Below are 21,917 nucleotides of genomic sequence, written 5' to 3' on the forward strand. Positions count from 1 at the left end.
AATAGTGAGTGCAGCTGTGGAGTATAATACAGGATGTAACTCAGGATCAGTAATGTAATGTATGTACACAGTGACTGCACCAGCAGAATAGTGAGTGCAACTCTGGGGTATAATACAGGATGTAACTCAGGATCACTACAGGATCAGTAATGTAATGTATATACACAGTGACTGCACCAGCAGAATAGTGAGTGCAGCTCTGGAGTATAATACAGGATGTTGACGCGCCCCTGGGCCTACGTGGTGTAGCGTTGCGCACGCGGGGACTACCCGGAGCCGGGCCTGTTGGGGGTAGTAGTCTCGTGGCGGTGACCCGGTCCGTGCCCAGGGAGTCAAACTGTGTGGCTAAGTATTAGCAGTAGATGTTGGACGACTACGCCACCCGTTGAATGCAGCTATGGAGCTGCCGCTGCAGGGCAGACCGCTGAGGCCGGTGGAAGGATAGTGCAGCGTGGATGGTATAACCCCCAACGGGAGGGGTATGGCCTCAGGGCAGCCGACGTGGATGATGGGGGTAGCAGGAACCACTCAGAGACAATGTGGTGTAGTTCAGAGTCTTTACTGGTGACATAGATAGACCCTCCCGGAGTACTTGCTAGCGATCGGGGCCTGGTCAGTCCTTGAGCAGATGGGATCTCCCCTGGCCAGGTGGAGTTGTAGGCCTTCCCAACTAACTGTACTCTTCTGGCTACCTTGCTAGAGGCGGGTAAAAGTAGCCCACGTCCCTGAGTGTACCGTGTGGTGCTCACCCGTATGGCCGGTGACTCGGGGCCTTCTAATGGCTTCCGCTCCACGACGGCGGTGCTGGTCCCACGCGTGTGACCGTGCCTTCGGGTTTCTGGGCCAGAGGACCTGAAATCCCCTGCCGGGCGGTTTCTGCTGCTGGGTAAGGGTTAGTCTCCACAGCCTCGGACTCCGGGTCCGGTGATAACTTCTCAGTCAGGGCGAGCTCTGCAGCTGCCAGCCCCTGACTCCTTGTAGCACTGCTCCCACAGAGCTCCTGTTGTTTCTTTCCTATAGCTGCTTCTCTTCTCTTCTCTACTTCTGGCATGGCCCAGGAGCTGGGCCCAGCCGGAGCCACAGCTCCCTGTCAGCCCTCCTGGCTGCACTCTCCCTCTGAACTCTCTAACCCTGCCTCAGCCCCAGGTTTATATAGGGGAAGTTCTTCCCCTCCCAGGACTGGGCAGGAGGTGTGGCATGCATAAGATCCCTGACCAAGAGACCTCCCACCTGCTCTCAGACATAATATTGCTATTATTGTGGAGACCAGACCCCTGGGGTGCCACATTCCCCCCTAGTGAAATTTAGTACTCCGGGACTAAACATATTTTACAAAAACATAACAGGGTATAACAACAACAATAAAATACAATAAGGAAACACATAAAGATGGTCACGGTGTGTCCGCAACCGGGTGCAGTCTTTGAAGAAAACAAAGGTGTCCATTTCACCAAAACAGGGAGACGTAACCAGGTAGGGATCTGTCCTGCCCCGAGTCCTTAACAGTCTTTAGTCCATTCCTAGGTTACGCTCCAACCATGTACAAGGATTCCCGGTAAATCCACCAAGGACTCCTAAAAATAACTAGAAACACATAATTATTTACAGGATATGGCCGCTCTCAGTCCTCGGCCAGGTAGAGGGAAAGAACGACCGCTCTCAGTCCTCGGTCAGTGGGGATAAGGAATGGCTGCTCACAGTCCTCAGCCTGGTTTAAGATAGGGGCACATGGGGAACAATTCACTAATCCCAACGGGGACCATATTTTAATTAGCAGCAGTCCTTGTACCCTTACGGGTAACTATTTACAGCTCTTTATTCACGCTACTTCCCTTCAGTAGCTATGTCCTCTTTGTGCTCCCTCCTGAAGGTAGTCCTCAGACCCGTCCGGGTCCTCTTGGCTTTCCTCGTATTGGTAGTACTGCAGCTCCTCCTCGGTTAGCTGGGTTAGTATCTCTGCGACAGTCCTCCTCCCAGGTGGCCAGGACTTTACCTCCCTTTGGGCTGCCCCGGTTAATTGGGCCACCAGGATGCTCACTTTTTGCTCCTCTGTGAGGGGGTACACCTGGAAGAGGCTATCCAGCTTTTCTCTAAAGTCATGCAGGGTATGTGACTCCCCTGAGTACTGGGGTAGCCAGGCTGCCCCCGGGATATAGGGCATGGTGAAAGGCATGACCGCAACAGCGGTGACGCTGGCGGGGGTTGAAGCGGTGAAGCTCTCCTCCGTATCCGACATCCTTCTCCCCCCTAGTGGACCGTGGCCTACCTTGCGATGATCCTCTTCCATAGGCCGCGGCTCCGCAGCGGATCGTCAGGGTTGAGGACCTTCCGTCGCGCTCCTGTGACGTCAGCGTCTGCTGGGCTCCTTCCAGGACCTTACGCGACGTCTGGACGTGAGGCGGGGCTTCAGTTCTCGCGCGCTTTTGGAGTCCACGCCCCTCTTCTTCCCGCGCGGCGTCTTCAAGATGGCGTCCAACGGCGGGAAAACTCCACGGAAGGCGGGAAGAAGGCTGAAAATGGCGCCGGATGGCGGGAATCTTCACCGATGGTGGGAAGAAGGCTGAAGATGGCGCCGGATGGCGGGAATCTTCGCCACAGGTAAGTTTAAAAGTCTCTTTTTTCAGGCACGCAGTACCCGGTGGTTGCGGGCACGAAATCCTGCCGACTACGCCAAAAGTTGACGCGCCCCTGGGCCTACGTGGTGTAGCGTTGCGCACGCGGGGACTACCCGGAGCCGGGCCTGTTGAGGGTAGTAGTCTCGTGGCGGTGACCCGGTCCGTGCCCAGGGAGTCAAACTGTGTGGCTAAGTATTAGCAGTAGATGTTGGACGACTACGCCACCCGTTGAATGCAGCTATGGAGCTGCCGCTGCAGGGCAGACCGCTGAGGCCGGTGGAAGGATGGTGCAGCGTGGATGGTATAACCCCCAACGGGAGGGGTATGGCCTCAGGGCAGCCGACGTGGATGATGGGGGTAGCAGGAACCACTCAGAGACAATGTGGTGTAGTTCAGGGTCTTTACTGGTGACATAGATAGACCCTCCCGGAGTACTTGCTAGCGATCGGGGCCTGGTCAGTCCTTGAGCAGATGGGATCTCCCCTGGCCAGGTGGAGTTGTAGGCCTTCCCAACTAACTGTACTCTTCTGGCTACCTTGCTAGAGGCGGGTAAAAGTAGCCCACGTCCCTGAGTGTACCGTGTGGTGCTCACCCGTATGGCCGGTGACTCGGGGCCTTCTAATGGCTTCCGCTCCACGACGGCGGTGCTGGTCCCACGCGTGTGACCGTGCCTTCGGGTTTCTGGGCCAGAGGACCTGAAATCCCCTGCCGGGCGGTTTCTGCTGCTGGGTAAGGGTTAGTCCCCACAGCCTCGGACTCCGGGTCCGGTGATAACTTCTCAGTCAGGGCGAGCTCTGCAGCTGCCAGCCCCTGACTCCTTGTAGCACTGCTCCCACAGAGCTCCTGTTGTTTCTTTCCTATAGCTGCTTCTCTTCTCTTCTCTACTTCTGGCATGGCCCAGGAGCTGGGCCCAGCCGGAGCCACAGCTCCCTGTCAGCCCTCCTGGCTGCACTCTCCCTCTGAACTCTCTAACCCTGCCTCAGCCCCAGGTTTATATAGGGGAAGTTCTTCCCCTCCCAGGACTGGGCAGGAGGTGTGGCATGCATAAGATCCCTGACCAAGAGACCTCCCACCTGCTCTCAGACATAATATTGCTATTATTGTGGAGACCAGACCCCTGGGGTGCCACATTGTAACTCAGGATCAGTAATGTAATGTATATACACAGTGACTGCACCAGCAAAATAGTGAGTGCAGCTCTGGAGTATAATACAGGATGTAACTCTGTATCAGTAATGTAATGTATGTACACAGTGACTGCACCAGCAGAATAGTGAGTGCAGCTCTGGAGTATAATACAGGATGTAACTCAGGATCAGTAATGTAATGTATGTACACAGTGACTGCACCAGCAGAATAGTGAGTGCAGCTCTGGAGTATAATACAGGATGTAACTCAGGATCAGTAATGTAATGTATTTACATAGTGACTGCACCAGCAGAATAGTGAGTGCAGCTCTGGAGTATAATACAGGATGTATAGTGAGTATAAGGTATATTTTATTTAAAAGGGGTTGTCTATGTAGTGTACAACCCATTTAAGGTGGAAGTTTGCAGCAGAATAGTGAGTGCAGCACTGGAATATTATTAATCTATGACCCTGGTGAATTTACAGTCTCTGCTTGCAGTCATCTTTAGTTATATCCAGCTTGGCAATGATTCTATGAGACGGTCAATGGGTAATTTTAATTTTTTTTTAGTATTAGTCATATTTATTTTACCACAAATGTACCTTTAAAATCTTATTTTCCATTGTCCACTTCTACTATACCACAGTTCCACCTCCCAAGTCGCTTTATAGGACAGATGCGTACAACCAGAGGTCAAACAGTTTCAATATCATTCATGAAATTTTCATTTTATCATTTTACTTTATTGTTGTTTTTTTCTCCGATTTTTATGCTTTTAGATATTGAATTTCCAATTCATAGTAGCAGAGCCTAACGAGAACCGTCACAGGACGAGGTATGTAACGGGAAAGGTCATAATTTGTATATACAGAACATTGTCCGTAACTTTATGTATTCATAGACTTTTTATTTTGTCTGGGAAAAAAAAAATATATATATAAAAAAAAAAGAAAATATCTGCACATTTATAAGGTTGTGTTCATGCCGGGAAGGATATTTGCATATGAAAACCTTGTGTTGCTTGTCACAGAGTATCACCGGGATGATAACCCACAGAACTGAGCACTATGGGCTAGTGTTACCGCTCTGCACAGGAAAGCTCTGCGGCCACAATCAATATTCATTAAAATGTTACCAATCTATTTGCCTTTCCGTACATTTTTATTGCTTTTTTCCCCCCATCTAAGAGCTTATTAACCAATCAGCATTCATTATTCATAGTCAGGTTTTTGGATGAGCAGTCAGACTTAAAGAGTAATTTTTTTTCAGAAATCAATAGTACTCATGAAAATAAGAAACTTTCTAATATATATTATCAGAGAAATCTGCTTCTTTCTCCTCCTGGACTGATCGTTCGTTTTTAGAATTCTCAATTCATGGGTTAGGTCTGTCTTCAGTGAATACAGATTTTCCCATTACTGAGAAAGGAGATGACAGTTGGTGCTTATAAAGTTCTATGGAGAACTGTAACAGAATGTCTGTGTTCCACTAGCTCCTCCCCTCTCCATACAATGTCTGTGTGTTCAACTAGCTCCTCCCCTCTCCATACAATGTCTGTGTTCCACTAGCTCCTCCCCTCTCCATACAATGTCCGTGTGTTCCACTAGCACCTCCCCTCTCCACACAATGTCTGTGTTCCACTAGCTCCTCCCCTCTCCACACAATGTCTGTGTGTTCCACTAGCTCCTCCCCTCTCCATACAATGTCTGTGTGTTCCACTCGCTCCTCCCCTCTCCATACAATGTCTGTGTGTTCCACTAGCTCCTCCTCTCTCCATACAATGTCTGTGTGTTCCACTCGCTCCTCCCCTCTCCATACAATGTCTGTGTTCCACTAGCTCCTCCCCTCTCCATACAATGTCTGTGTGTTCCACTAGCTCCTTCCCTGTCCATACAATGTCTGTGTGTTCCACTAGCTCCTCCCCTCTCCATACAATGTCTGTGTGTTCCACTAGCTCCTCCCCTCTCCATACAATGTCTGTGTGTTCCACTAGCTCCTCCCCTCTCCATACAATGTCTGTGTGTTCCGCTAGCTCCTCCCCTCTCCATACAATGTCTGTGTGTTCCGCTAGCTCCTCCCCTCTACATACAATGTCTGTGTGTTCCGCTAGCTCCTCCCCTCTCCATACAATGTCTGTGTTCCACTAGCTCCTCCCCTCTCCATACAATGTCTGTGTGTTCCACTAGCTCCTCCCCTCTACATACAATGTCTGTGTGTTCCACTAGCTCCTCCCCTCTCCATACAATGTCTGTGTGTTCCACTAGCTCCTTCCCTCTCCATACAATGTCTGTGTGTTCCACTAGCTCCTCCCCTCTCCATACAATGTCTGTGTGTTCCACTAGCTCCTCCCCTCTCCATACAATGTCTGTGTGTTCCACTAGCTCCTCCCCTCTCCATACAATGTCTGTGTGTTCCGCTAGCTCCTCCCCTCTCCATACAATGTTTGTGTGTTCCGCTAGCTCCTCCCCTCTCCATACAATGTCTGTGTGTTCCACTAGCTTCTCCCCTGTCCATACAATGTCTGTGTGTTCCACTAGCTCCTGCCCTTTCCACACAATGTCTGTGTGTTCCACTAGCTCCTCCCCTCTCCATACAATGTCTGTGTGTTCCGCTAGCTCCTCCCCTCTCCATACAATGTCTGTGTGTTCCGCTAGCTCCTCCCCTCTCCATACAATGTCTGTGTGTTCCACTAGCTTCTCCCCTGTCCATACAATGTCTGTGTGTTCCACTAGCTCCTGCCCTTTCCACACAATGTCTGTGTGTTCCACTAGCTCCTCCCCTCTCCATACAATGTCTGTGTGTTCCACTAGCTCCTCCCGTCTCCATACAATGTCTGTGTGTTCCGCTAGCTCCTCCCCTCTCCATACAATGTCTGTGTGTTCCGCTAGCTCCTCCCCTCTCCATACAATGTCTGTGTGTTCCGCTAGCTCCTCCCCTCTCCATACAATGTCTGTGTGTTCCGCTAGCTCCTCCCCTCTCCATACAATGTCTGTGTGTTCCACTAGCTTCTCCCCTGTCCATACAATGTCTGTGTGTTCCACTAGCTCCTGCCCTTTCCACACAATGTCTGTGTGTTCCACTAGCTCCTCCCCTCTCCATACAATGTCTGTGTGTTCCACTAGCTCCTCCCCTCTCCATACAATGTCTGTGTGTTCCACTTGCTCCTCCCCTCTCTATACAATGTCTGTGTGTTCCACTAGCTCCTCCCCTCTCCATACAATGTCTGTGTGTTCCGCTAGCTCCTCCCCTCTCCATACAATGTCTGTGTGTTCCACTAGCTCCTCCCCTCTCCATACAATTTCTGTGTTTTCCACTAGCTTCTCCCCCCTCCACACAATGTCTGTGTGTTCCACTAGCTTCTCCCCCCTCCACACAATGTCTGTGTGTTCCACTAGCTCCTCCCCTCTCCACACAATGTCTGTGTGTTCCGCTAGCTCCTCCCCTCTCCACACAATGTCTGTGTGTTCCACTAGCTCCTCCCCTCTCCATACAATGTCTGTGTTCCACTAGCTCCTCCCCTTTCCACACAATGTCTGTGTGTTCCACTAGCTCCTCCCCTCTCCATACAATGTCTGTGTGTTCCACTAGCTCCTCCCCTTTCCACACAATGTCTGTGTGTTCCACTAGCTCCTCCCCTCTCCATACAATGTCTGTGTGTTCCACTAGCTCCTCCCCTTTCCACACAATGTCTGTGTGTTCCACTAGCTCCTCCTCTTTCAATCGAATTTTAAAAGCACCAACTGTCATCTCTTATCTTAGAATTTGTAAAATCTGTCTTCACTGAATTTCACAGATTTTACCCATGAATTGAGAGTGAAAGATCAGTCCAGGAGAAGAAGAAAGCAGATTTCTATGATAAGATATATTATAAAACTTCTTGTTTTCATGTATACTATTGATTTATGGAATAAAAATTAAAAAGGTGGGTGACCGCAACTGGTGTCCTGTATGGATAAGTCCTCATTCACACGATCATTTTTCCCTATGAGAAAAACGGATGCCACACTACTTGGGAAAACGGACTCAATGAAGACCATGAAGATTAAAATTGAATCCAGCACAATTAATAAAAACAGTCTGCTTTTTATGATGTGTAGAAAAAAAAATACTCCCCCCAAAAAATGGTCGTCTGAATAAGGCTTGGGGCTGAATTTATTTTCCATTTTAGCCACTATTGATATTCTGATCCATAATGCGGTAAGGTTTACTCTTAATTCTAAAGACATTGTAAAAATAGGTTCATATTCTTCTGTAATGCACTTAAAGGGGTTCTCCAACTAGATTAAAAAAAGTGCTTTACTTGTGTTTTATATTCAAATTATTACTAGTTATTAATATAATTTCGTTATCAAATCTCCGCCGATTTCTTCCTGTCGTTGAAAGTCCATGGTCATTTCTGCGTTTGCTTAATTACAGTAAAGCGCTTCCTTCAACTTTCTTTAATTAATTTCATTTTAATAACTAAGCCAGCCTCCTCTCTCTATGCATTGGGCGTGGCAAGGAAGGGGACTGGCTTAGCTATTGAAATTATCAGTCAACCAAACTCCTTGTAGGCACGGCACGGATAACGTCACCGAAACTGGGAGTGAGTGAACGCTCTCTTCTCTGTCGAAGCCAATGTGGAAGTGGAGCTGCCGAGAAAGGCGCTGACCACGGCTGGAGCTTTGATAATGAATTAAATGCATCTATAGCATTTTGTATATTATCAGCTGCCAAAAGGAGTGGGGGAAGGGAAGTGACAACCGCTCTGAGCATATTTCTGGCTCATGGTTGTCACTTTTCTAACACGTAAAACCTATCTATGTACACTAATGATGAGCAAACTGATTCGCAAGACCCTGCTCCAGAGGTCACTTTAGTTTGGACATGGCCACTGGGCGGGAGCCTATCGGACCACCTCCTACCTGCCGAAATCCCCAATGCCTCTTCTGATTTCTAGGCCCAGTGTGATAAAACACATGACGTCGTCCCAGCCCTCCAATCCGAAGATTCGTCAGGGATGTCTTGGGATAGGACTCCTACCGGTAGCCACGGACTACTTACGTGGCTGCTGAACCCGGGTCCCTCATTTCAGACTTCCGTCATACATTAAAGTTACTTTGAAGAGTAAATGAGATGGGTAAAAACTTTTCTGAACAATGGCACCACTCTTGTCTATGGGTTATGTTTGGTATTGCAGCTCAGAGGAAGGGATGCACCGATCCAGGGGTAAAAGCGAACCCTTGGGGTTTTTTTGTCTTTAACACACTGCGTAAGGAAAAGGATATAGTTACATTCCTCCGTCTTACTTTACTAGTGCAAATCCAACAGAGCTAATATCAATCTAATTTTTGGGGACCCTGGGCAATTGCCCAGTTTTCACCCCCCTAACACCGACCCTGATCCTGATACATCTCTTTGCTCTGCCTTCCACATAGACATCATATTATGCTCCTCTATTCAGTAGTGTAGCAAAAAAGTTGATTTCCAGAAGTCTGAATATTTAAGAAGTTTTGGGGACAACAATTCTGATTTCACTGATCGTGAAAAGATGGTTTTTCCCTTTAAGAAAAAAGTTGGCAGTCAGACCTGTGGTGGAGCTGGCACCTGTACTTTAGACCGTTGTGTATTGATGCAATGAGGTCATCCTTTAAAAGTAGGACATAAAGCAGCCAAAAAAGAAAAGCGGCATGCTATACATACATTCAGAGACAAAGATAGCACCGTGTAAAACAAAGAAGGGATTCTGTGTATGGAGCGGAGGAATGTGCCCAGCTCCGGTCATTGTGTGCTTTTGACAATCCCTACTTGTTAGAAATCTCAAGGAGATCACAAAGCCGCTGAGACCGTCAGCGATCAACGGCGGAGAACCCTGGAAATAAGTGTTAGATTTCCCTGCAGCACCACCGCAGGAGAGATTAAGTATTACACACTGTCCATTTATATTTATGCGAGGCAGGACAGGACGGGTCCTCCAGAGCGAGAGACTCTCACCAAGAAATAAGGATCGTAAATAGAAGACCCTCTGCCTTTATTAACTCAGGCTATACACGGACCAAGTTTTAAGCTTTAATACAAAAAGTACAGAGCTTACAAAAAAAGACTAAAAAGAGAAAAATAAAATAAAGCGACACACAAAAAATGCAAAACAGTTATAATATAAAAAAGGGAGAAATAACAGAAAGATCTAAAGGCTTCTGGCTAAATAGTAGGGAAGGTTCATGGATCACACCCCCAGCATGTGAACACCTTTTACATTGTGTAACCCATCCTTGTATATGCTATGTTTCCCAGATGGCCTATATTTTAAGAAATACCATGTATTAGGAACTAAGTGCTTTTCTTGCTTCTCCCTTCCTAATGGAATTGCCTATGATTAGAAAAAAATGGCTACTTTCTTCCAAAAACAGCACCACACCTGCCCATAGGTAGCGACCGGTATTGCAGCTCAGCTCCTTTTACTTTCAATACAGCTGAGCTGCAATACCTGACACATGCTGTTCACAGAAAAATGGCGCTGTATTTGGAAGTAAGCAGCTATTTTGTTTTTTAATCCTGTACAAGAAAGAGAGTTAGCGCGAACTACTTGGCATTTTCCCTCTCAATTGTTTGTTAAAGGGGTTGTCTGGGACTTTAACATTGATTGTTTACCCTGTCTGATCAGTGGGGGTACCATACCCGGCACCCCCATAATCAGCAGTTTCAGCAGCAACCGGAACTGCACAGATCTGCCAATGGACTATGAGCCGCGGCCGCGTACTGCACATCAATTCCCTGTTGATTTGAATAGGTGGCGGATGGATGTGCAGTACCGACCGCGGCCACTATCCTGTCCACGGAGCTGTGCTGTGCAGTTCCGGTCAGCGCCGATTCCGGGAACAGCTGATTGACGATAGTGCTGGGTGTCGCACCCCATCCGATCAGATATTGATTACCTTAGGTTAGGCCATCAATGTTAAAGTCCCAGACAACCCCTTTAATGCCATTTTTGACAGGGTACCCATAGAAAAAAGGGGTGTAGGAGCTTTCTAAGCTGCACCCCTCTTCTCAATACAATAGCAAAGGAAATGCACTGGTTGCCCTTATCTTAGTTATGACCGAAGACATTTTTGCAGCTACTAAATAACAAATGTGACTTTAAGAAACTGTTTATTGTTAAAGAAAAAAACAAGCAACCGGGTCTTTTTTTTTGTCCCTATTGAACGCAGACAACTAGATCTTTTCGGACTCCAAGTCAGGGGTCATTGGATTTAAGTAACTTGTCTCAGCTCAGCCATCATCTCGTCAATAAATGGAAATGCTTAGTTCTTTCATGTGAGATAGGGAAAAGCAATTTAAAGCGCTGACCTCTTGCTCGGCGGTGAAATTGTATTCTTGCTGCAAATTCAAGAGACTTCTGGCGGCTCGTGAAAGCGATTTGTGGTCGGCAACGATAGGAGGTTTAATTTTTACATTTTTTTTTACTTTTTGGATTAGAATGAATTGTTTCTCTGTGTTTTGTAAACAAATAGAATGTTTATTCTGGCAGATACAATGTATCAAGCCGTCCTCTCCTTCTAGTATCCTCCAAGCAGTTAAAAACTATCAGTGTCTTGTACATCCTGAGTGATCGCCAGCGGCCGGCAAAGAGCAAAGCGTGATGGACCCAGATAAGAGCGAAGTGTCAGTCACGGCCGTCAAGTGGACAACTCTGACGTATTAACAAAATAATCAAATCAGTCAACAAGACAGTAACTGAGTCTAGGGAAAAGTCGCTGCTTTCACAAACCACAAGTCTATCACATACAGCTGGAGATAGAAAGCTTTCTCTAGGCAGCATTTAAAGAACTGGATTAAAAGACCCATTTCTGAATACCCTATTAGAGTTATTAATTGGGGGTCTCTAGCTCAAGACCTTCATCAGTTCGTTTATGCAGAGCGTGGCTACTTTGGAAACTATGAAATACTCCCTATTCCTTGGGGCGGATCTGTCATCAGACAGCAAAGAACGGGAACAGGTCCGCTCTCCTTTTAGCCAAAAGTGCACAAAAATATCAGAGCATTCACCAAGGAGAGAATTTATGAGTCCAGGGAACCATCTGCACTCACCTCCGACCCTCAGTAGAGTGATTGACCGCTAACTGTTGTATACCTTCATACTAGAGTTGAGCAAAAAGATTCATAGGACCTGTGGCATAACTAAAGTCCGATGGGCCCTGGTTTCAAATTTTGTTCCTGGGCGCGCCCCCCTGCTTGTTGGTCAGATGTATGGGCCCCTGTGGGGTTCTAATCCCTATACGGAAATACGAGTTTCCCCCTCCCCCATTATGTAGTGTCATCCTGGACTCCTTCCAGGTATATGTCCCCCAACCTGGTATATGTCCCCTGTGAAAAGCTGGTCTTTTTCTAAGACTATTGGACCAATACACGTAGAGCGAAGTCCATGGCTCTAAGGGATGCAGACTTTTTCCAGCACGGAGCATCGGCTCCGTCGATCTTATTATTGTGTTTTATTAGAGATTTGCTTGCTGTGTTTTATTAATGTTCTGCTTGTTCGTCAGTTTACGTGCACTAATTTCACTTGTAAAGTGTTCAGCTTCAGAAATCAATGTTTCCATTCGGTGACAATGAGCAGAGAAAGACACGCTGGTTGGAATTTATGTATATTGTGTAGATTGTGAGCCCTCGGGGCCAGGGTCCCCTCTCCCAGTTGCTGACTCGTTTTGTTAAGATTATTGTAAGTGTTTTTGTTATGTATACCCCCTTTTTCACATGTAAAGCACCATAGGATAAATGGCGCTATAATAATAAATAATAATACATAAGGCCTAACAAAAGATGGCTAAATGTAAACTCCATTAATCTAATTAGTATCTCCGGAGCCTCAAGCCATTGTTCTAACAGCCACTAGTCACATTGTGTGGATGGGGATAGTCGACCCACCGGAGCCGTCACCACAGAAGGTCTCACATGCAGTCACCAGTGATGGGCTTCTGAAAGATTTTTCATTCTTGCAGCGAAAAGCAAATGTCTAAGGGGGGCGATGTGAATACTTCTGCCCACCCAGGGGGCTGATCCCAGGGAGGGAGGAAAAGAAGTCACATGTTTAGTCAGAGAGTGGGTAGGTTGATGTCGAAGGGATTGGATCTAGGCTGAGGTCGTGGAGCTCATGGATGGATGGTTGGCCTATGGAGTTTTGGAGATCAATTACCCACTGGGCTGGATAAATGTGCTACATTTGTGGAAACTGTCTTCTGTATTTAAACTTTCTTAAAGGACTGTTGCTACTGCATACCTCTGCTTCTATCGTTTTATCTGTTGTCTGTAGGATCGTGGAATGTAAATACAGACTATACTGGCTAGAAATACGAAATTTGTGGGCCAACCAAAAGTTGAGAGACAACGAGTATTGCCTGGTACAAAGGCAGTGGAACTACTGTCCCGGGGAGAGGATCTTGTGGACTAACACAATTGTATTTTGGCCATTTATCTGGAGTTCTTGTAAAACCTTGATGTAAGGAATAAAATATTGTTGCATCGTTAACCTGCCTAGGTGATTATTTACAATCCACAACCTCAGATCTTCACATCCCCCATCCTGGTATATGTCCCCCATCCTAATATATATTCCTCATCCTGGTATATGTCTCTTAAAAAGTTTGCGGCAAAGTGTATTTGTGCAAATGTTTTGCAACTTTTTGCTCTTAATTTTATTTTATTTTTCGCTATACAAAAAGTTTATTGTAACTTACACCACAAAACGATAGCATTTAACGGCCCACGGACATCCCAAAATGTATTAAGTGGCGTGCGCGCATCTTACGGCACCACGTTTTTTGTTCAGGACCAGTATATGAAGTGTAGCATCGGCGCCTCTGCCTCCTGCTGGGCAGAGACGCCGTTCCCCTCACCCGCCACGGCCCTGGTCCAGCATCTTCCGGCTCCCGTCCTGAAGCTACTGTGGTGCGCACTGCGCGCAGCGTCCCGGGCATTGTGCTTAGGGCGCGCGCTCCCTCCCTTTTAAAGGGGCCGCGCACGCTGTCCTAAAAAGTCCCCGGCCAATGGCCGTAGGACTTCCCCTATTTAAAGCACCTCTTCCAATATGGAGGTGCCTGTGCAATGGTTTTTGTTCCGTGTGCTAACACTTGCTTCAGCCCTCAGGTCCCTCTGCCTGTCAGTCCTGCCTGCCTGTCAGTCCTGCCCGCCTGTCTGCCTGTCAGTCCTGCCCGCCAGTCTGCCTGTCAGTCCTACTCGCCAGTCTGCCTGCCAGTCCTGCTCGCCAGTCTGCCTGCCAGTCCTGCTCACCAGTCTGCCTGCAAGTCCTGCTCGCCAGTCTGCCTGCCAGTCCTGCTCGCCAGTCTGCCTGCCAGTCCTGCTCGCCAGTCTGCCTGCCAGTCACCTGCCGTGCTCACCAGCATGCTTACCTGGAAGCACGTGCCTGTTACCTGTTGTGCCCGCCAGCCTGCTTACCCGGAAGCACCTGTCTGTTACCTGTTGTGCCCACCTGCTTGCCTACCTGGAGCACCTGCCTGTTACCTGTCATGCCCGTTAGGTTGTCTACCCGGACCACCCGTCAGCCTTCCAGCCGTGCTCATCTGCTGTACCGGTCAGTTCCTGCCATCTGACCCGTGGGAGTCACCTGCTCTCATGCAAGGTCGGTCCCAGAGTGGCAACTGGTCCCTCTGCTCGGTCCTTCCCTGGTCAGGGAGTCGATTAAGCCGCCGTGTACCTTGGTCAGTCCGAGTTGATACCTAGTTACGCCCCTCTGGCCTCTCCTTGCACCGCAGCACAGAGGTTCCACCACCCGGACCCGTAACATGAAGTCCAGTCTTGATCAATTCATCCGTATATGTGATGTTTTCTCTAATCACCATGATGACAGATTTCTTCCCACATTTTTCATTTTAATTGATGCAGTGTAACAACTTGTGATCAGATTATTTATGGGAGACTCTTCTGACCGAATGGAAGTTTTTAAAGGGGGAAAAAAAAGGAAGAGGACAAAAAAAGGTTCTTTGCCTGTTTGCCAAGTCATACTGTTGTGAATAAGGAAGATAGGAGAGAATATAGACCAGACATTCACAACCTTCTATAACTCTTTAGATACTTTCTAGAATGCCAGTGGTGTAGTTCCACATTGTATATTGGGGGATAAAGTTCTTATGAAATGGGTTTTCTCAGGGTTGTTATTCAAGAGCACACAGCTCCCCAGGCTCCGGTCTCGACTTTCTGCTTGCCAGGGGGCAGTCCGCTCCTGAAAATTTACAGTTCGGAGCAGCAGCAGGGTCTCCCATGATGCTACCAGAGAACGCTCTATCGTAGAAGCACACGGGATCCAAGTACCTTTAGAGCAGTACTTCCAAGCTTAATAGCCAAGAGCTTGTAAGCACAAACACCGTTACTTTAAGACTGCAAAGGTGGTTGGTACACTAGGTAAGGAGCATTAAACTATGGAATTAAAAATCCTTCTATTCTTGAGAATAAACAATTCTTAAGAAGAGTTAATTTTCAAAGTTGTATGTTTTTACAAGCATTTTGTAATTTTGATCATGTTGAGATGAACACTTTAACCATAGACTGAGTGATATTACTTTTGTATCCCAGGGATATGGCTTTGACCCTAGTATCAAGGTCTAGTAATGCCATGTCCTCCCTGAAGCCACTAGTGCAAATAAAGTGTCTACAGGGAGCCTGAGAGCCACACATGGCTCCTGAGAGCCACACATGGCTCCTGAGAGCCACACATGGCTCCTGAGATACCACTGAGGAACTCTGCTATGGAAGCAACCAAAAGGGATCATCTTTTTAACCCAACTGGAAAGACCCTGTAGTGAAGACTTGGACAACCTGATTTTTTCAATCACTAGATATAGCCAAGTTGTGATCTTTTCCCTTCGTACATATCATTTTTTTTACACTAATTTGCATTATTCCAGTATTTAAGCATCTCCTGATGTTTCTTTTTCCGATGCGCCTACAAGAAGGTCAATGATACTCACAGAATCCTTCAAGTTTATCGGCGGTCTTGCTCCAGGCCACCTGGAAGGTTTCCCTTATGACTTGTATGGTCCTTCGCTCAGATTGAGACTTCTTGTAGTTAAATACCGTCATTACAGTGCCCAGTTCAAGAGTCCTCTTTATCTGGCTCTTCTCATATTCCGGGAGAGCCCGGTAGTCAGAGCTTTTCCTCCGTGCCATCTTAATCACACACTCCACGTTCACCTTAGACCTCTCAAATGTACTGCGGAGAGAAAACAAGAGGAATGAGATTCTCCTATAGGAATTTATAGAAATACAGTAAATGTGGCACTTTTGGAAAATCAGAAACAATAGGGTTAAAAAATGTGGATGTGATACTACTTCACTTATCAGATAATATGGTGATGTGTAGCCGGTGTAAACCACCTGTACATATGGGTTGTCTGAAATTACAGCACCATGGCTGTAAATGTTGAGAGGTCACCTTGACTATAAATGTTAGGAGGGCAACGTGGCTGTAAATCTTAGGAGGGCACCGTGGCTGTAAATGTTAGGAGGGCACCGTCACTGTAAATGTTATGAGGGCACTGTCACAGTAAATGTTATGAGGGCACCGTGGCTGTAAATGTTAGTTGGGCACTGTCGCTGCAAATGTTAGGAGGGCACCTTGACTGTAAATATTAGAAGGGCACCGTCGCTATAAATATTAGGAGGGCACCGCCACTGTATACGTTAGGAGGGCACTGTGGCTGTAAATGTTAGGAGGGCACCTTGACTGTAAATGTTTGGAAGGCACCTTGACTGCAAATGTTAGGAGGGCACCGTCACTGTAAATATTAGGAGGGCACCGTCCCTGTAAATATTTGGAGGGCACCTTGACTGTAAATGTTAGGAGGGCACCGTCACTGTATACGTTAGGAGGGCACTGTGACTGTAAATATTAGGGCACCGTCACTGTAAATATTAGGATGGCACATTGACTGTAAATGTTAGGAGGGTGCAGTGGCTGTAAATATTAGGAGGGCACCGTGTTTATAAATGTTAGGAGGGCACCATCACTGTAAATATTAGGGGGGCATCATGTCTATAAATGTTAGGAGGGCACCATGCTGTAAATGTTAGGAGGGTACTGTGGCTGTAAATATAAGGAGGGCACCGTCACTATAAGGCCAGACCGCATATCAAATATACGAGTTGGGGGTCACTTGGGTAATAGTGATCACAAAATAATAAGTTTTCATATATCCTTTAATAAGATGTGTAGTAGAGGGGTTACAAGGACACTAAACTTCAGGAAGGAAATTTCCAAAGGCTGAGAGATGATCTTAGTGCGATAAACTGGGACGATATCCTGAGACATAAAGCTACACAAAGCAAATGGGAGACATTTATTAGCATCCTGAATAGGACCTGTGCACAATATATACCCTATGGGAATAAACATGCTAGAAATAGGAGGAAACCACTATGGCTAAATAAAGCTGTAAGGGGCGCAATAAGTGACAAAAAGAAAGCATTTAGAGAACTAAAGCAAGTAGGTAGTGATGAGGCATTAAATAAATATAGAAAATTAAATAAATTCTGTAAAAACCAAATCAAGGCAGCAAAGATTGAGACAGAGACTTATTGCCAGAGAAAGTAAAAATAATCCCAAAATATTCTTTAACTACATAAATAGTAAAAAACTAAAAAATGATAGTGTTGGCCCCCTTAAAAATAGTCTGGGTGAAATGGTGGATGAGGATGAGGAAAAAGCCAATATGCTAAATGATTTTTTTTCAACCGTATTTACACAAGAAAATCGCATGACAGAAAACATGATTAGTGATAACAAAAATTCTCCAGTAAATGTCACTTGCTTAACCCAGCAGGAAGTACGGCGGCGTCTAAAAATCACTAAAGTTGACAAATCCCCGGGCCCGGATGGGATACACCCGCGAGTACTGCAGTAATTAAGTAACGTCATAGATAGACCATTATTTTTAATCTTTAAAGATTCCATAATAACAGGGTCTGTACCACAGGACTGGCGTATAGCAAATGTGGTGCCAATATTCAAAAAGGGGACAAAAACCGAACTTGGAAATTATAGGCCGGTAAGCTTAACCTCTACTGTGGGTAAAATCCTGGAGGGTTTCTGAAGAGATGCTATACTAGAGTATCTGAAGAAGAATAACCTCATGACCCAATATCAACATGGGTTTACGAGGGACCGTTCCTGTCAAGCTAATCTGATCAGTTTTTATGAGGAGGCAAGTTCTGGACTGGACCAAGGAAATGCAGTGGATGTTGTGTATATGGACTTTTGAAAAGCTTTTGATACGGTTCCACACAAAAGGTTGATACATAAAATGAGAACAATGGGGATAGGGGAAAATATATGTATGTGGGTTAAGAACTGGCTCAGTGATAGGAAACAAAGGGTGGTTATTAATGGAAAACACTCAGACTGGGTCTCAGTTAACAGTGGGGTACCACAGGGGTCAGTATTGGGGCCCCTTCTTTTTAACATATTTATTAATGACCTTGTAGGGGGCATCTTCTACGTCTGGAGGAAAGAAGGTTTAATCATAATCACAGACGGGGATTCTTTACTGTAAGAGCAGTGAGACTATGGAACTCTCTGCCGCATGATGTAGTAATGAGTGATTCACTATTAAAATTTTCAGAACGGCGTGGATGCCTTTCTTCAAAAGTATAATAGTACAGGTTATAAATACTAGATTCCTTGATAGGGCGTTGATCCAGGGAACTAGTCTGATTGTCATATGGAGTCGGGAAGGAATTTTTTTCCCCAATGTGGAGCTTAGTGTTTGCCACATGTTTTTTTTTTGCCTTCCTCTGGATCAACATGTTAGGCTATGGGTTGAACTAGATGGACTTAGCTTTTAAGGTTGAAAGACGACAATGTTACTAAATGTTCTGAACCAACAAATCCAATATGGAGGCCATTCAGATAGGACTTAATCTGTTTGAAGGGGACAAACCAGTATAGAAAATACATCAGAGCTAAGAAGCTTCATGTGTAAATATGATAGATATAGATAATAGATAGGTAGATATGAGACAGATGATAATAGATCTTTGAGTGCATGGTGTGTAATCCTGTTTCTCTATAGCAGTCGTATAATAAATGTCGTTTTCACAGAGACGTGATTAGTAGATGATCTGTGAGAAATGACACTGATGATAAATAATATTTGAGTGGTGTCAGCGCTGACTGACGTTCCACCACACGTCTCCTGATATCATATTTCGCTCTACTGCTCAGCAGATATTTCCCCGTGTGCCGCCATGTAGTATCACACACATAAAGATGATGGCGCCGCGCATCCAGAATTCAGTCGCTTCTTTGGACTCTGTTCACACTGATAAAATAAGGCTCTCTATAGGTGACAATATAAAAAGATCCTTACTGCTAAAACGCAGCAGGTACAATCCTCCGCTGCAGGAAAGGAGAGAAGACGCATGTGTAGCACCCTGAGGACTCGGCTGCTACAGGGGTATTGCACCTCGAACCAGAGGTGTGATATTCCACTCCCGGGTAAGGATGGAGTGTGGGACTGAGCTCAGTAGGCTGCATGCACTACATACATCCCATTTCCAGGGGACAGAACTACGGTACTCCCACCAAGTATATGTGCAGGTACGACAGCGTCTGTCCCTGGCTGGAGTGGGAGGGGGGTGGAACATCCCAGTAGTGTAGGGGCAGATAGGGGGAGTACTCTGGGTAAAGCTAGGAGCTCATTGGGTGCTAGTCACCTGGGCTCACACATAGAGGGAGTATATAAGGTGGGCACCATCTTAGAAGAGGGTCAGTCAGTCTGAGGAGGAGCAGAGCAGAGGAGCTCAGCCAGGAGGGCTGACAGGGAGCTGTGGCTCCGGCTGGGCCCAGCTCCAGAGCCAAGCCTGCAGAGGAGAGAGGAGAAAGAAAGGCCCAGAGTGGAAGACCAGAGAGAACCCTAAGAACCCAGAATCAGACCAAAAAGGGTGAAGGGTTGGCGGACACGGGTACCGGAACCCGAACTGGTGGAGGCCACTTATCCTCAGCCAGGAACCGGAGGTCGTGGTCAAGATTTGCCACGACCCTCACCAAATCCACCAGAAAGGCACACCAAGTATAGGGTCAGGGAACCCAGAGGAGGTTTGACCACCAAGAGACCCGAGGGAGCCGGCCAAAGGTGGATCCCTGGTGGGAACGGCCAGAGACAGAGAGAGAGAAGGGAGCTCAGGACCACGCTCCGGAACTGCCTGGGGGTTAGCCGAGTCCAGGACCTGGTGGATGCAGCACGGCTCGGGTGGTCACTCAAGGCCAGAGTGACTGAGAGAACACTCGTGAGTAAAAACCCTGAAACTGCATCTCCTGACTCTGACTCTTCTTACTGCACCGTCACAATCCCCATCATCTTCACCTGCTGCCCTGAGGCCATACCCCTCCCGTTGGGGGTTATAACATCATCGCTGCACCCATACCACCGGCCTCAGCGGACTGTTCTGCAGCGGCGGCTGCAAAGCCGCACTCAACGGGTGGCGTAGTCGACATCCAAGTTAACATCTACTGCCATAGACTGCCACTTAGTTTGACACCCTGGGCACGGACCGGGTCACCGCCACGAGACTACAACCCTCAACAGATCCGGCTCCGGGTAAGCTCCCGCGTGCGCAACGCAGCGCGACACAGGCCCAGGGGCGCGTCAACTTTGGCGTAGTCGGCAGGATAACGTGCCCGCAACCACCGGGTACTGCGTGCCTGAAGAAAAGTTCATATTTACCGTAAAAAGAAGTCTCCCACCAATTCCGGAGGGTCCCCGCCATCGGACGCCATCTCGGATCGTTTCCCGCCGTTTGCCCGCCATCTGCAGTCTTTTCCCGCCATCCACAGAGTTTCCCGCCATTGGGAAGCGGTTCCTGCCATCTGAGAAGATTTCCCGCCCTGGCAGAGCGGACGCCATTATGGGCGTGCCAGAGGGTGGCAAGAGGCCACCTCCCATTGTGGGCCAGGACCAAGAATGGCGCCAAAAACAAAGACCGCCCCCACCAGCAGAGACTGCAATGATTGAGATGTCCATCAGCGTGGGGGGTCTGCCCCTGGAACTGACAATCACCAAGTTGCCCCAGGACCGCCCTCAATGGGGGCGGATACAGAACAAAACAGGGAAGATGGGTGCAGCCTGGAGGAGTCTGGAGGAGCCGTACCCGGAGATGGAGGGAGAGGCAGGCAGCACCGACCCTGTGGTCAGGAGCCTGTTGCAAGCTACCACTCCACAAGACCTGGTGGAGATCCTGGCACAGCTCCCCCGAGACCGGGAGCGTGCACAGACCGCGCTGGAGGGCCTCGCACGGAGGATGGCCCAGGTGCAGCGAGAAACGCTGACGGAATGGAGCAGGGAGATGGCCCAGCAGGCTGGAACCCGCCAGCGGAGCACACCACCCGCAACGAGGAGCACGCCTGCCCCTGAAGAGGATGCAGAAGGGACGGAGGCCGGAGACGACGCCGCAGAGGGAGCTGAAGAGACGGAGGCAAGTAAAGGGGACGTCACTACCCCAAGCCCAGCCACCGTAAGCCTACCCCCGCTCCCCGTCGCAGAGCCCGAAATCCCACCGATCGTGCCCGTTGCCGCACCGCTACCGCTCCAGACCAGGCCCCAAGCAGGAGCCGCGACCACGCCCCTTGTGACGTCACGCGCCTCAACCCTGAGCGCGGCCAAGCAGGAGACGCCACCGGCCTGGTCGCAGGGCCGAGTGCCCCCGGGCGCCGCAGTACCAACAGCGCCCTCTACTGAGCCACCGGCCTGGTCGCAAAGTCAAGTACCCCCGGGCGCCGCCGTCTTTACGGTGCCCTTTACCTTCAGGGTACCCCAAGCCTGGTCGCAAGGCCTAGTGATCCCGGGTGCCGCTGCCACCACCGCGCCCTCAACCTCCACAGTGCCGCACCTGGGTGAAGACTTGGTAACCCAGCATATTTGCCCGGATGGGCAGCCTTTTGAGTGGCCACCGGAGTACTACCATCCCCGACTCCGGAAGGAAAGGCCCCTGGATGAGCCCCTGATCCCGGCTCCGGCGCCCGCCAAGATCACCCCACTCTCGCTGGAGGAAGCGCAGTTTGCATGGGACCCCACTGGAGGAGACCTCATCGGGTTCACTCAAGAGACCCGGGCGGCTGCAGCGGAGCGTGCAGAGTGCTGCCGGCAGCAGTTAGAGGTTTTCGACCGGGAACGGCGAGAGAGGCGGGTCCG

General features: G+C 48.2%; 1 protein-coding gene across 2 annotated transcripts in view; it reads right to left on the reverse strand.

The window, feature by feature from the left end:
- Nucleotides 1–21,917, reverse strand: part of PLCG2 (phospholipase C gamma 2) — a 214,117-nt gene that overhangs the window by 168,926 nt on the left and 23,274 nt on the right. For both annotated transcript variants that reach the window (XM_073659786.1, XM_073659785.1), the window contains exon 2: nt 15,702–15,943. In XM_073659786.1, coding sequence (XP_073515887.1) covers nt 15,702–15,900 — 199 coding nt within the window. In that variant the 5' untranslated portion in view covers nt 15,901–15,943. The remainder of the gene's footprint in view (nt 1–15,701; nt 15,944–21,917) is intronic.

This window comes from Phyllobates terribilis, unplaced genomic scaffold (genome assembly GCF_046119375.1).
Source record: "Phyllobates terribilis strain yellow unplaced genomic scaffold, ASM4611937v1 Scaffold_14__1_contigs__length_39327217, whole genome shotgun sequence".
In the NCBI taxonomy this organism is placed as follows: Eukaryota; Metazoa; Chordata; class Amphibia; order Anura; family Dendrobatidae; genus Phyllobates; species Phyllobates terribilis.